At 44.0% G+C, this 14,361-nt stretch overlaps 1 protein-coding gene across 1 annotated transcript; it reads left to right on the top strand.

Moving 5' to 3' along the window:
• Window positions 1-5,569: 5,569 nt before the first annotated feature.
• On the top strand, window positions 5,570-9,164 carry LOC109768985 (protein KINESIN LIGHT CHAIN-RELATED 1). The gene is made up of 3 exons (XM_020327723.4): window positions 5,570-6,379; window positions 6,601-7,509; window positions 8,598-9,164. Exons 1-3 carry the CDS (start codon window positions 5,706-5,708, stop codon window positions 8,842-8,844), a joined length of 1,830 nt encoding a protein of 609 aa, XP_020183312.1. The 5' UTR covers window positions 5,570-5,705; the 3' UTR covers window positions 8,845-9,164.
• The last annotated feature ends 5,197 nt before the right edge of the window (window positions 9,165-14,361 follow it).

Raw genomic sequence — 14,361 nt, 5'->3', positions numbered from 1 at the left:
CCACATATATGATGGGAGTCTTCAAACTTCCTTTTTCGGTGTGCGATGAACTCACAAGGATGGTGCGAGCATATTATTGGGGAGCAGAAAAGGGCAAGAGGAAAGTGCACTGGAGAGCTTGGGATGATCTGATGCAACCAAAGTGCAAAGGGGGTGTTGGTTTCAGAGATTTCAGAATTTTCAATCAAGCTTTATTAGCGAGGCAGGCTTGGAGACTGATTTCCAAGCCGGACAGCCTATGTGCACAAATTCTAAAAGCGAGATACTACCCGGACGGTAATCTTGTGGACACGGTTTTTACGGGTAACGCTTCTTCCTCCTGGCAGGCAATTAGCTACGGCCTTGAACTCTTGAAGAAAGGTCTGATTTGGAGAGTTGGGAATGGAAGGAGTATTCGTGTATGGCGTGACAATTGGATCCCTAGACCATACTCCTACAAACCTATTTCTGCAAGAGGAAGATGCAGGTATCACTTTGTCTCGGATTTGCTTAATGATAACGGTTCCTGGAAGACCGGTTTACTGCAGCAATATTTTGTGCCCGTGGATGTGTATGAAATCTTAAAGATTAGGGCCTCGCCGAGATTGGAGGAGGATACCTTGGCTTGGGGTCCAGGTAAATTTGGCTTATTCTCTGTTAAAAGTGCATATCAATTCGGCTTTGAAGAGGCCATCAGGGACAGCGCCACGGGATCTAACTCGCGGCCGGAAGGACGTCGTGATTGTTGGAAACTCATTTGGTCCGCCGATGTTCCTCCCTCAGTGCGCAACTTTGCATGGCGAGCTGCTACAGAATCACTTCCTACATGGAATAATAAGCATAAAAGAGGGCTTGAGGTTAATGACTTGTGTCCGGTATGTTCTGTCGAGACCGAGGATTCATTTCATGCTCTCTGTCGCTGTACATTATCATGTGTGCTCTATGATGTCATGTCGGAAGTTTGGCCTCTACCAAACCTATCTTCTTTCCAGACCTCCGGCCATGAATGGCTGCTGCAAGTGCTCTCCAAATTGCAGGATATTGAACGGTCCATGCTACTAATGACGCTGTGGAAGGCGTGGCACATACGCAACAAGATTGTTCATAACAAAGCCCCGCCACCCATGGAAGTTTCACGCAGATTTTTGACGAGTTACCTGGACTCTCTCATTGGCATTAAATCTAATCTTGTTGCTTAACCTTCCAAGGGAAAATCCCTGATGTTATATGGAGCAACTTGACCTCTTAAGGACAAAAGTACAGACCCCAAGTGGGCTGCTCCAAGCTTTGGCTTTGTCAAGCTAAATACTGACGGTTCCTTTGCAGAGGATGGATCGGCTGGTGCAGGTATGGTGTTAAGGGATGACAGGGGTGCCATCATTTTCTCTTCCTGTAGGCAATTGTTTCACTGTCGGGACGCGCTCGAAGCTGAGCTATGTGCATGCATGGAAGGTCTATCCTTTTCTATCCAGAGGAGCGACTTGCCCGTGCAGGTTGAGATGGACTCCCTAATGGCAGTAAAATTGATTCAAGCTTCAGATATTGATAGATCGGTTTACTCGTCCATCATCAAGGAGATTAAATATCTTTTGTCCCTCCGTGATTTTTGTATTACTCATGTAAATCGTAGCCAAAATAAAGTTAGTGATAGTTTAGCATATTTTGCTCGTGGTGAGGGTAGAACCATGACTTGGCTTGGTTCGTGACCTCCAGATGCTTTGGAGTTGGCTGCAATGGACTGTAATGACTTGAGGTCTTGAGTAATACAAATTTGTACCCGCAAAAAAAAGAGATGGATGTGATGTCCATGTGAAGCGAATGTTTTTTTAATTTGTAGATGAAAGTGAGGTGCGCAAAATTTCCTCTCAAGCGGCCCGCAATGACGGGCCCCAACCACTGGTACCCCTATAAAATATACAGATCTCCACCCGCCGTTTCTTTTTGCAGGTCAAAATCAAGTGTGGCCAATGTTATACACCTATAAATAAGTACGGGTGTATAAAAATACACCGATGCCCAGCAGGGCCAAAAGGTTCTAAAACAAACACAGCCAGAGTAGGCCCGTGCGAGAAGGAAAATAACGCACCTAGCATGGAGCTTCTTCAATAGATCGCATGCTCAATGGCAGCGCCGACATAAATTGTGGTGAACACCAGTTATCGAGAGTGGACACTGGGCTGGACGAGGCGGTCTTGTTCGTGAATCCTTCTTCTTGACTATAGGTTTAAAACCATGGCCGTCAGGTTCAAAGTTTTTGAACTTGCGCCAGAAGTCACTATGGAGTGGTATTCCAGGGTCATCTTGCATCATCTGCTTCGGCCACCTAGTATCATTAGGGGTTTCTGAACGAATTCCGTTAGGGCTTCTATAAAGCTCATCGACCTCGATCTACTTTGTTCTAGAGATAGGGCGATCAACCTCAAAACCTGGATAACAGAGATCCGTTTGGTGCTGTTAAAAATCATAAAGTTCCTATATTTTCACAAACACCAAACAACAGGAAAACAGACAATATTTAAAGCAGAGTTCTTATTATTAGAAATCCAGAATCTTGCTAAAGATTCATAATCATGTCCTATGGAAACTTTGAAGTGGTCTCTAATAAATGACCAAATACTTCTAGCTCCAACACTATCAAACAACAAATGAAAACCAAATTCATATTTAGTGCTAAAAACGCAGTTAAACCTTCGATTATGTGCCTTTTCCTAAGATTGTCCCTAGTCATTAGCTTATCAAGAGAAAGCAACCAAAGAAATACATGGATGTTAGGTGAACTTTACGATTCCAAACAGGAGGAACAAAATCTGGTTGTACCCCTCTGAAGCTGCCAAACCATTGAATTTGTATCTTCAGTGAATATAACACTACCAGCTATCTCCACTAGTTGATACTGTTGTTCCATGAGTTTATCATGAAAGATCCTTCTAAAAGAAAGCTTCAGTTGATGACCATCCTAAACTTCACTAGTACATTTAGACTGCTCATTACAAATGGAATAAATAGGCCAAAATTGCACAACGAGGGGAGAGGTGAATAAATAGGCCAGTTAGCTAGGTGGAGCTCTATGACCCTCAGAATCATTCCACTGGCAATGTGACACTCAGATTCGATCATATTAATAGCCTATTTAGGGATTTTAAAGAAGGACAAAAGGTAGATAGGAATGCTGGCAAGGCAAGCCCGAATAAGTATGAGCATGCCTTTACTTGAGAGGAGCTTCCTTGCCAACCAACAATTCTCTTCAAAAATTTATCTGTCAGAGGTTGATCCTCCTTTCTAAGCTTGTCATGGTGAAGCAGAATCCCAAGGTATCTAATGGGAAAACTACCTGCAGTGCATTCTAGTAGGTTTAGGAAGATCTTGATGTAATCTTCCTCCATACTAATAGGAATAAGCTCACTCTTTGTTGTAGTTGATTCTCATGCCAGAAACTTGTTCAAAGTAGTTCAAGACTGTTTTCAGGTTTTGGGCATGATTTGAATCATTATCTAGGAATAATATAGTATCATTAACATATTGAAGGCATATAATCCCTCCTGGCAAACCTCAGTGCAAAGCCTCTGATCAAATCATGAGCAACACCTTTAGAAAGCATCCAGTAAGGACATCTTCTACTAGATCAAATAAAAGAGGGGAAATGGAATCCCCTTGCTTTAGCACTTTGCAAGTGACCAAGAATCCCCCTCAACATTGTTTATTTTGACCCCAACTGAGCCTCCATGGGTGATTTGGTGGATCCAAGATAGCCATTTATCACAACGGCCTCTAATCCTAAAGAGCTCAGCTAGAAACTCAACGTTCACTTTGTCAAAAGCCTTTTCATAGTCTAATTTAAGAACCAACCACTTACCCTTACTAGAGTGGACATAATGAACTATGGTAAAAAAATTTGAAACTACAATTAAGCAAGTTGATAGGTCTGAACTTTTTCATAGATGTGGCTTCAGCTTCCTTGTGAGGAATAAGAGTAAGAATAGCAAAATTAAGCCTATAAATGTCTAATTCTCCATTATGGAGATCATCAAACATAGCCATTAAATCACTTTTGTTGAAGTCCCAAAAGTGATGATAAAAGAAAGAAAGGAATCCCATCTGGGCGAGGAGCACTATCACAGTAAGAGAAATAATAGCTCTTTAATTAAACTTCAGCTTAAAAAGGGTGCCTCTGAAAGCTCATTTTTAGTGACCTGCACCTTTTCTCCAGCAGAGAAAAAGTTAACATTTGAATTAAAGCCTTATCTTTCTTCTAGTTCAGAGAGGTCTTTATAGTAGCCACTAGCTACCCCCAGCATACCTTTAATCTCAATCACTGGGCTAGCAGGACCATCTAAAGAATGAATAGAGGCTACTACGTGAATATCCTTATCACTAGACCCTTGTTTGGCTTTTGTTTCTTCTTGGAGCCACCATTTTTGCAACTCCGAGTGAATGAATTTAAGCCTAGCAAATTCAACTTCTGATAAGTCTGAGGACTCAACTTTAATATCTAACTTATCATAGTCCTCTTATAGGACCTTTGGTGATTCTAAGCTTTCTAATTTTCTCTTGCCATATGTCAATAGGTGTTTTGGAAGAAATTGGTTCCAAATTTTGGTCACCAAGCCTTTAAAATCTTCTCTCAGTAGTCACCACTTTTTCAAGCATGTAGCTACTGGGTGCAGGGGAGAGATCAATCCTAGAGTCCCAAATCAAAGGGGGTATGATCACTACCACATCTAGGTAAGGCTCAAAAGCAACAAGGATAAATCTTACCTAATTATGTGTCATAGAAGACTCTATATATGGTTGACATAATTAAGTCAGCCTGATTATTGGTCTAAGTAAATCCCTACCGAAAAGTTTAACCTATAATAACCTCAAAATTTCAATCCAGCCATTGAAATTGTCACCCCATTTGTGGTTAATGACACAATTACTCTTATCTCTAGAACACCTAATGAGGTTAAAATCTCCACCTATAAGGGTGGGAGTGGAAACGTCTATCAACATGCTATACAACTCAGATATAAAGGCTTCTTTTTCCTCCCTTGAAAGGCGAGACATAAATTGTAATAATTCTAAAATCCTTAATATTACTCTGAAACTTAACATTGCAACAACAATTAAAGGTTTCCACCAGGGGCAGCTATGCCCCTAACATTCCAAAAAAGAGCATTCAGTAGTATTTCGTTTATTAGAAGATGAAAAATGCCAACACCAAAAAGTAATCATCTAAAAGTCTGTTCTTTTCAAGATATTAAGAAACGTCGACCTGTTTTTTCCGATCTTCATTTATCAGAGATTTCTTCTTTGGTTCTCCCAGCAGCGCCATCAATCAAATAAGGCGATTCCACAACAAGAGAATCGATAGCCGAGAGAATCAACCACAATTTCGCAAATTTCCGTTCGCCTTCGACGCAGCAAAGCCGAAACAAAAACATCTTTGCCAGATGAGAATTTCCAGATCATCATATGTCAGAGTTAGAGTTTCGATCGATCGCAGCCGTCGATCGTCGCTTGATCATGGATTGGACGGCGGGGAGGAGCCATCATGACGCCAGGCAAGCATCCCGTTGCCATCACGGCGCCACCGCAGTGCGGCCTCTTCAAGTCTTCCCTGTCAAGCAAGAACCAGCACAGCTAGCGCAGATCCCACCCCGCAAATGGCAGCTCGCCTCCTCTTCTAGTCCACCCACCCTCCCCGACCCTCCGCCCACCCACCCACCCTCCCTCCCCACGCGACCATGCCGGGGCTCGCCGCAGCGGACGCGTCGCCGCCGGCCGCGGCGCCGGCGCCGCGGCGGCTCTCCTCGCCGCTGCCGAGGCGGGCGCCGCCGTCGCCGTCCCCCTCGTCCGCGTCCCGCGCGGTCGGCAAGCCGGCGCGGAAGTCGCTCGGGCAGGGCCAGCACCCGGAGGCGACGGACGAGGCGGCGCTGGACAACCCGGATCTGGGGCCCTTCCTGCTCAAGCAGGCGCGGGACGCCATGGTGTCCGGCGAGGGCGGCGGCGCGGCGCGCGCGCTCGAGTTCGCCGAGCGCGCGGCCCGCGCGCTCGAGCGCCGCGGCGAGGGCGCCGAGCTCGAGCTCGCCATGAGCCTCCACGTCGCCGCCGCGATCCACTGCGGCCTCGGCCGGCACGCCGACGCCGTCCCCGTGCTCGAGCGCGCCGTCGCCGTCGTCACCCCGCCGGCCCCCGCGGCCGAGGGCGAGGAGGTGCCGCAGCCGGAGGAGGAGCAGGTGGTGGATGAGCGCAAGGGGGAGGAGTGGGCGCTCGCCGCCTTCTCCGGCTGGATGCAGCTCGGCGACACCCACGCCATGCTCGGCCGCATGGACGAGTCCATCGCCTGCTACGGCAAGGGCTTCGAGATCCAGATGGCCGCGCTCGGCGACCGCGACCCCCGCGTCGCCGAGACCTGCAGGTCAGCCGCCGTTTCTCGATCTAGATCTCCCTCTCCGTTGCTTCCACCTCCTCCAGTTTTACTCGTCAAAAGAAAAATCTCACCTTTTTTCACTGCCTTTAGTTTTAGTTTTATGTTGCCGCGGATCTCTGCAAAAATTGGCATTAAGATCACAGCAAACACCTACGAAAATCACAGACAAAGACCAAAATAACAAATGCGTTGCTCTTGTACGATGACAGGTATCTGGCGGAAGCGCATGTGCAAGCTCTGCAGTTCGATGAGGCAGAGAAGCTGTGCCGCAAAGCCCTTGAGATCCACCGGGAGCACAGCGCCCCCGCATCCCTCGAGGAAGCCTCCGATCGCCGTCTGATGGCCCTTATCCTGGATGCCAAGGGTGACTATGACGGCGCCCTGGAGCACCTTGTGCTGGCCTCCATGACCATGGTTGCCAATGGACGCGATGTCGAGGTTGCCACGATCGATGTCGCGATAGGCAACACCTACCTGGCCCTTGCTCGTTTCGACGAGTCTGTCTTCTCCTACCAGAAGGCCTTGACTGTCCTCAAGTCTGCCCGTGGTGACGACCACCCTTCAGTGGCATCTGTCTTCGTCCGCCTTGCTGATCTCTATCACCGCACAGGGAAGCTCCGTGAGTCCAAATCCTACTGCGAGAATGCTCTCCGTGTCTATGCGAAGCCCGCGCCTGGTGCTGCCCCTGACGAGGTTGCTGGAGGCCTAATGGAGATTGCTGCCATCTATGAGGCGCTTGGAGATCTTGATGAGGCCTTAAAGCTTCTTCAGAGGGCACTGAAGTTGCTTGAGGACTCACCAGGGCAGTGGAGCACTGTTGCTGGGATCGAAGCACAAATGGGTGTGTTGTACTACATGATAGGGAGGTATGCTGATTCAAGGAACTCGTTCGAGAGCGCGGTTTCCAAATTGAGGGCCAGCGGGGAAAGGAAGTCAGCCTTTTTCGGTGTTCTGCTGAACCAGATGGGGCTAGCTTGCGTACAGCTGTTCAAGATTGATGAGGCTGCACAGCTGTTTGAAGAAGCACGGGCAGTTCTAGAGCAGGAGTGTGGTGCCTCTCATCCTGATACTCTTGGCGTGTACAGCAACCTTGCTGCGATCTATGATGCCATGGGAAGGTATGTCTTGAGAACACAAACTGGATTCTTCTGCAACCCCCAGCCATTTTATTCGGAACCTAATCATATCTTGTAGTATAATGCATGTATGATCTCTAAATGGTTACCATATGCCTGTAAGGGTATCTTCTTCTCATTGTTTACATCTGTAGATTAACGCCCATGCCCCATGGTTTTATTGTGCTATATCTGAAGGCATGAGCAGTAGGTTGTACTTTGAAGTTCTAATGGTTTCTAACATCTTTAATATGGTGGGTGGCTAGATTTAATTATTCTATGCCAGGTTGCTTAATTTAATTGCAAACAACCGATATATTGCTTGACGAATCATGCGTTGATCTTCACTTCCATGTGAGGGCATCATTCTGTCTTAGTGGTCCACCATCTAGACACCCACATGTTGCTGCAAGCTAATGAGTTACCCAAATTGGTCTAAATTAATGGCAAGTGACCCATGATTTCCAAACTAACATATGCAGTGGACCTGTTATTGGGACTGTTGAATTTAGGCCTAAGTAAACATCTACATTTGTGGTTTTGTTATTCCGTCAGTCCTATATGACCCAGCTTTGTCACTTTAATACACAGTTGCATTTCCCCTGTGATCTTGGCATCAGCACGACCGCCTCTGTTGAATTAACGGTGTGCAAAATACATTTGGGGTCTCCAGGGTTACACATATGCTTGTAGCAGCATCTAGCACTCGTTGTTTACAGCTGTAGGAGTAATGGAGCTGATTTTGTTCTGCTCTCTGAAGAGATGAACATGTGGGGTTCCACTTGTGTCTTGTAAGTTATGATGCTTTGTTAAATGTTGAACGGGCCGGTGGGTGGGGGTGGGCTACCTAATTTAAATTGCACACAGCCAAGAGATTGCTTGCTGAATTATCGGTTGGTCATTCCTGCCATCTGAGGGCATCTTTTATTTTAGTGGTCCATCATCTAGTTGCCCACATGTCGCTTCATGCTAGTGAGTTATGTATACAAAATGATTTTAATCCATGTTCCCTGTCCTTCCTGTTAGATGATCCATATCCGTCACTTGTATCTTTTCCATGACCTGACACTTGGTTTATGATGATCCATCAGGGTGGAAGACGCGATCGAGATCCTGGAGCACGTGCTGAAGGTGCGGGAGGAGAAGCTGGGCACGGCGAACCCGGACGTGGAGGACGAGAAGAAGCGGCTGGCGGAGCTGCTGAAGGAGGCTGGGCGGTCCCGGAACCGGAAGCAGAAGTCGCTAGAGAACCTGTTTGGGTCCGGTGGTGCTGCGCGGGGCGCCAAGAAGGACGGTGCCGGAGGCAGGCGGTGGACCAACTTCGGGTTCAGGAGCTGAGCTGAGCTGAGAAGAAATCAGTGCTGTGGGCCTTTGTAACATAAGAGGAGAGGGAAAGAGAGAAAAGGAAGGGAGGAGAGAGAAGCATGTGTAAAGAAAGAAAAGGTGTTGCTGGTAGAGTAGGAAGGAAGATGAGATGATTGTGATTGCAGTTTGTTTTGAGTTTCTTCTACATGTTCTGCATGTACTCTTGATTGCTGTTGTGTACCCACTTGTTTACCTGAAGAAGTGTTATGATGGGAATTCTTTTGTTTTACAGTTAGTTAACTGGGCTGTTGTATCTGGATGATTTAAGCAATATATATACACTGTTGGTTGGTTGTGCTGGTGGTTCCTTGATTTGCTTGCTACTCACTCCACACTAGTAGAGGGTAACGCGTGCCGTTTTTTTTCACTAGTGGGTTTAACTTCTTTTTGTTTCTCTATAATGTTGTTGCGGTCGGTTGTTTGGTTCTAGTTTTATCTGCGTCGGCTTGGGTTTTAGTTATGTTCCGACGGTGTGTTTTGTTTTCATTTGTATATCATTTTGAACTGCTGTCGAAGACGGTATTTGTTTTGAGAGGAGAGTGAAGTTGTTCAGTGAGTGGTTGTAGTGTCCTTGCACGATTCGGCCACGGTGTCACCAATGTTGTAGTGTCCTTGCATGTTTCAGCCACGCGGGAGCTCATATTTCACGCTGAAATTGTTGCTGTAATGCTCATATGCGGCAGCTTAGGAAGCTAAAGCTCACTCAGTTCCACTCTCTCGCTTAGTTTTTTTAACGCTCTCTTATATTGTTTTCCGCTCACTCCAGTGTTAGCTTAGAAAGATCAAATATTATTTATTTTAATGAAAAAGTTTGTTAAATCAAAAGTTGTTTTTTTTCAAATGTTGCAAATTTAAAAACATAAATGTTTAAAAGTGTTCACGGATTTAGAAAACATTTGTGGGTCTGAAATATAGTGTGCAAATTTGAAAAAAGGATAGCAAATGTAAAAATGGTCATAGACTTGAAAAATACTCGTGAAGTTTCAATATGTTTGTGGATTTTAAAAATATTCATGAATTTCAAAAAAACATCAAGATTATTCTTAAATGTTCAAGGATTAAATGTAAAAACAAAACAAAATGCTTAAAAATGTTCCATGGGGCTGGCACGGGATGGCCTATGCAATCGGCGACGTCATTCTTGTGTAGGAGCAGCGACGGACGTTCAGGATGGTGGCGGTGGCCTGTGTTGGTGGCACAACGGTGACCTGGACTTCGCTTAATGGCGCGGCGGCTGCACGGGATCAGGATCTGGCGGTGCGTGCTAGCCAGATCCAGTCAGGACATCCTTGGTCCGGCGCTTGAACAATGGCGGGCGGCGCGGGGTGGCCTCTGCGTTGAGCTCTAGTGGCTGCAGGTGTTGGTTGATTTGGTTCCCCTTGTAGGGTGGGCGGTCGTTGGTGGCCTCGCGTCGAGCTACGTCGGCTGCCACGGTGAGGCGACATTGGGGGTGTGTCCGATGGGGAGGTTGGCACGAGGGATGGAAGGCTCCGACGTGGTCGGGCCACCCATTGGCAGTGTAGGGGTGCGCTGATCATGGATGCGTCCGCTCCTCCTTCCCATGGTCGTGTGCTTGCTGACGAAGGTCTGGCGATGTTCGAGGCAGGGTGGTTGTTGCCAGCTCCATCGGTCGGGAGCTACTAGTCATGCCAAAGCCAAGTCTTTTGATTGGTCGTGGGATTACCTAGATGTAGGGCGGCGGCCCTAGCGGCAGGAGACGCGGTGTTCGTGGGCGAAGAGTGTGTCTTGGGTGCGGTTGGGTAGCCATGGCCATGCGTGTGGCATGATTGGTGATGTTCGTCATAGCATGGCGGTGGTGTTGAGGGGCTCTGACGTCTGGCAGAACCCTGGTTTGGCGGAGGGTGTCCAGGCCGACGGTGGCGCCAGCCGCGTGCACCGTTCCCTCCCTTCATGTTGTTCCATGTGTAAACTTGATCTTAGGGATCAGGCGGTGGCGCCAATCTGGTGTCGTGCCCTCCTTGAAGGCATCGCCTTGGAGCCCATGCTCTGTCGTTGTCCAGCTTCACTACTTCGTGGTGACTAGCTCACAGGAGGTCTCTGCGACCCTAAGCGGTTCATTTTGGCTCATCTGTGGTGTTAATTTTTGTGTGTGGTGGTGGCGTGTTGCGGTGCATCAGCACCCTTGTATCTTGTCTTGAGTGTATGTGTGTGTTATGTGTTGTGGTGGCGTGTTGTGTCTGTATCTTTGGTCTTTGCTTTATATATAAAGCGGGGCGGAAATCTTTTTCAGTATAAGTGGGGACCACAGTGACCCCTACAGCCAAGATGCACAAGCCACCAGTAGTCTTCAAATTAAGAAGTCTAGTATCTAAATGAAAAATGCTTAATTTGTGTTGACGAAAAATGTTCACAGTGTTTTACAAATATTCAATGTATATTTGACAAATGTTTGAATATGTATTTTAAAAAATTAAAATGTAACTGAAAAATATTTAAAATGTCTTTGAAAAATGCTTAACATGTATAAAAAATCCTTTAAGATGTATTTTAAGTAAAGTCTAACAGGTGGAAGGTTCTAAAAACATGTCTATATTGATCTGTAGAACGTTCCCAAAACTGCTACATCGGACCGGCCCACTAAGATAAACACACAACTAAACACTGAGGCGAGATGTTGTTACGAGACCTCCTATGTGCTGCATTATGCGGCAGACTGACGGCGCTTCGCAGAGGCGTCGAACCAACGGGCCGGCCCAGGTAGCCAACCCTGCAAAGCGAAAAAAAATCAGTAAAAATGATGCGTGTTGGGTTCAAACTCGCGACACTGACTCGTCAATTCAGGAACCAAGCCGCTGGAGCTGAACAACTTATGTGACAAATACGCAGCGCTATCTTTTAAGTAGCGAGACTCGCATCAAATTCCTAAAAAAGACGGACACAAAAGGTTTCGAGCTCAACACTTCCTGGTAGTAAGAAGTGGTACATAACCACCGCAATACATAATTTTGCTGTCTAAACGTTGCAGCGGTGCTTAAAATAACTGTGAAAGGCGACATATCTTTTTTTTTGAGAATTTTGAAAGCGTTATTAGGAAAGCGAATATTTATTGAATAAAAAACATTTCCAAATTGTGAACAAATTTATAAAATTGGGAAATTATTAGAAAAGCAAACATTTTATGGAACAGTCAAACATTTTCCAATCTTGGACAAATTTTAGAAAAGCGGGAAATTTTTAAACAAATTTGAGAACCTTGGGTTTTTCCAAAACATGAACATTTTTGGGGAAAATGAAACATTTATTAAAACTCTGAACAAAAATTTTAAAAGCGAACATTTTTTGCATATGTGAACAATATATGAAACTGTGAACAAAATTAGGGAAAGGCAAGCTTTTTATGAAATCATGAAGTTTTTTCAAGTAACAGAATTTGAAAAACCAGGAACTTTTCTGAACTTTTGAACACTTTTGGAAACCCCGAACAAAATGTAGAACCAATATTTGTCGAATCCCGAATATATTTCCCAATTGTGAATATTTTTTTGAACATGCGCACATTTATTTAACAATGTGAACACATTTTCAATTTCTTTTTTTTATAAAAGCGAACAAATTTTTAAAAATGATCATTTCTTGAAAATTTGAAAACCACTTGAAAAGTTTTGAAACCTGAACATTTTTTGAAATTCTCGAACGATCTTAAACCCGTGAACAAAATTTGAAAAACATGAACACTTTTTGGAATTAAAAAAATTCAAACTATGAATATTTTTGGAAAACCCCTGAACATATTTTTAATTTGTGATCAAATTTAAAAAACGGGAACATTTTTTGGAAACATGAACATTTTTTTAAAATCCTGAACATATTTGGAACGTATTTGTTTCTAAATTTTTGAACAAAATTGAAAAAAAAGAACATTTCAGAAATTCCGAATTCAAACTTATTCTAAATTAAAAAAATTAAATAAAAAAGAATAGAGTAGGAAAAGAAACAGAAAAAGGAAAATAAAAATTTGGAAAGAAAGAAAAAATGAAACAGAAACAGGAAAAAAAAATCTGAAAGGTCAAAAAACCAGTAAAGCCGGCTTCCCAAAACCGGGATCATGTAGCACGGAAATCCACCAGCAGTGGGCCGGCCCATGTCGCTCGCTTGCACCTGTTGCCTGTGCGTTCCCTCGACAGTTTGCCGCAATTAGCGTCAAATAGGATAGTCCTGTTGTTACATCTCACAATAAGAGGGATATATCATTGGCCTCGAAATAAGGCCACGTGTGGCTATTGCTGGGCCGGAGCATCACCACACCCAATCGCAGGCTGACAACCTGGCCCATCTGAGCTCCACTGAGCGAAGGACATATTAAAATGTAAAAAAGTATTTTAAAATATAAGAATTAACAAACATGAAAAGAAAAGCTGGGAAAAAACAAAAAAAATTAGAACCTGTAGAGAAAACATAGAAAAAAATGAAAAATATAAGAAAACACCTTTTAGAACTTTCTCATAAGTGGAAAGCTGGCCGGCACATTACAACTATATACATATGTGTTACTCTGTGATACACCGGCTTACAAGTGGGCCCAATAGAGACCCCCCACTCTCCCAAGCCTAGGACACACCAGGAGGCTCCAAATCAAGGAGATGTCTGAATGAAAACTGTTCAATTTGTGTTTAAAAAAAATTCAACATGTATTTAAATAATATTCAGTGTACATTAAAAAAAGTTTAACATGTATTTAAAAAATATTTAACGTGTATTTGAAAATATTTAATCGTGTATATGAGAACTGTTGAACATGTATACAAAAAAAAGATAAACATGTTTTAAAATAAATTCAACATGTATTTGAAAAATATAAAGCTATAAAAGTAAAAGTATGAAAATTTAAAAACCTGAAAGAAAACAAATAGGAAAAACACAGAAACAAAAATAAATAAAAAAACAAAAAAAACCAAAAGAAAGCGAGATATAACACCGGGGTTGAAATAAAGCCACAGGTGGGTGTTGCCGGGCCGTCGCGCCATCACACCCTAATCCCAGGCTGACAACCTGGGCCGGTTAGAAACCCACACAGCCCATAGAGACCGACACAACCCAGGACGCACTAGGAGGCTCCTCGAGGAGGTTTGTATCTAAATGGAAAATGTACCCCTAAAAAAATCTAAATGGAAAATGTTCAATTTGTGGTAAAAAATATCTTGTCGTGTATCTAAAAAAAAATCCAATGTACATTTAACAAATGTTTAACACGTATTTGAAAAATGTATTTAAAAAAAATTTAACATGTATCTGAAAATGTTGAACTATATACGAGAAAAGTTCAACACATTTTTAAATAAAGTCAATATGTATTTGAAAAATAAAACAACAACAAATTACTAATAGAAAAAAATGAAACAAAACAATAGAAAAAACACACATAAACCAAAAACCAAATAAAACCATTAAAAAAATTTGAAAAAAGGGAAAAAGTGTGAAAAGTTCTACAGAACGGTCCCATAACTGCTCTATCGGACCGCCTCACTAAGG

This window comes from Aegilops tauschii, chromosome 6, assembly GCF_002575655.3.
Source record: "Aegilops tauschii subsp. strangulata cultivar AL8/78 chromosome 6, Aet v6.0, whole genome shotgun sequence".
In the NCBI taxonomy this organism is placed as follows: Eukaryota; Viridiplantae; Streptophyta; class Magnoliopsida; order Poales; family Poaceae; genus Aegilops; species Aegilops tauschii.
Note: the sequence above shows the minus strand (reverse complement) of the source record. Positions and strands in the feature narration are given on the sequence as shown.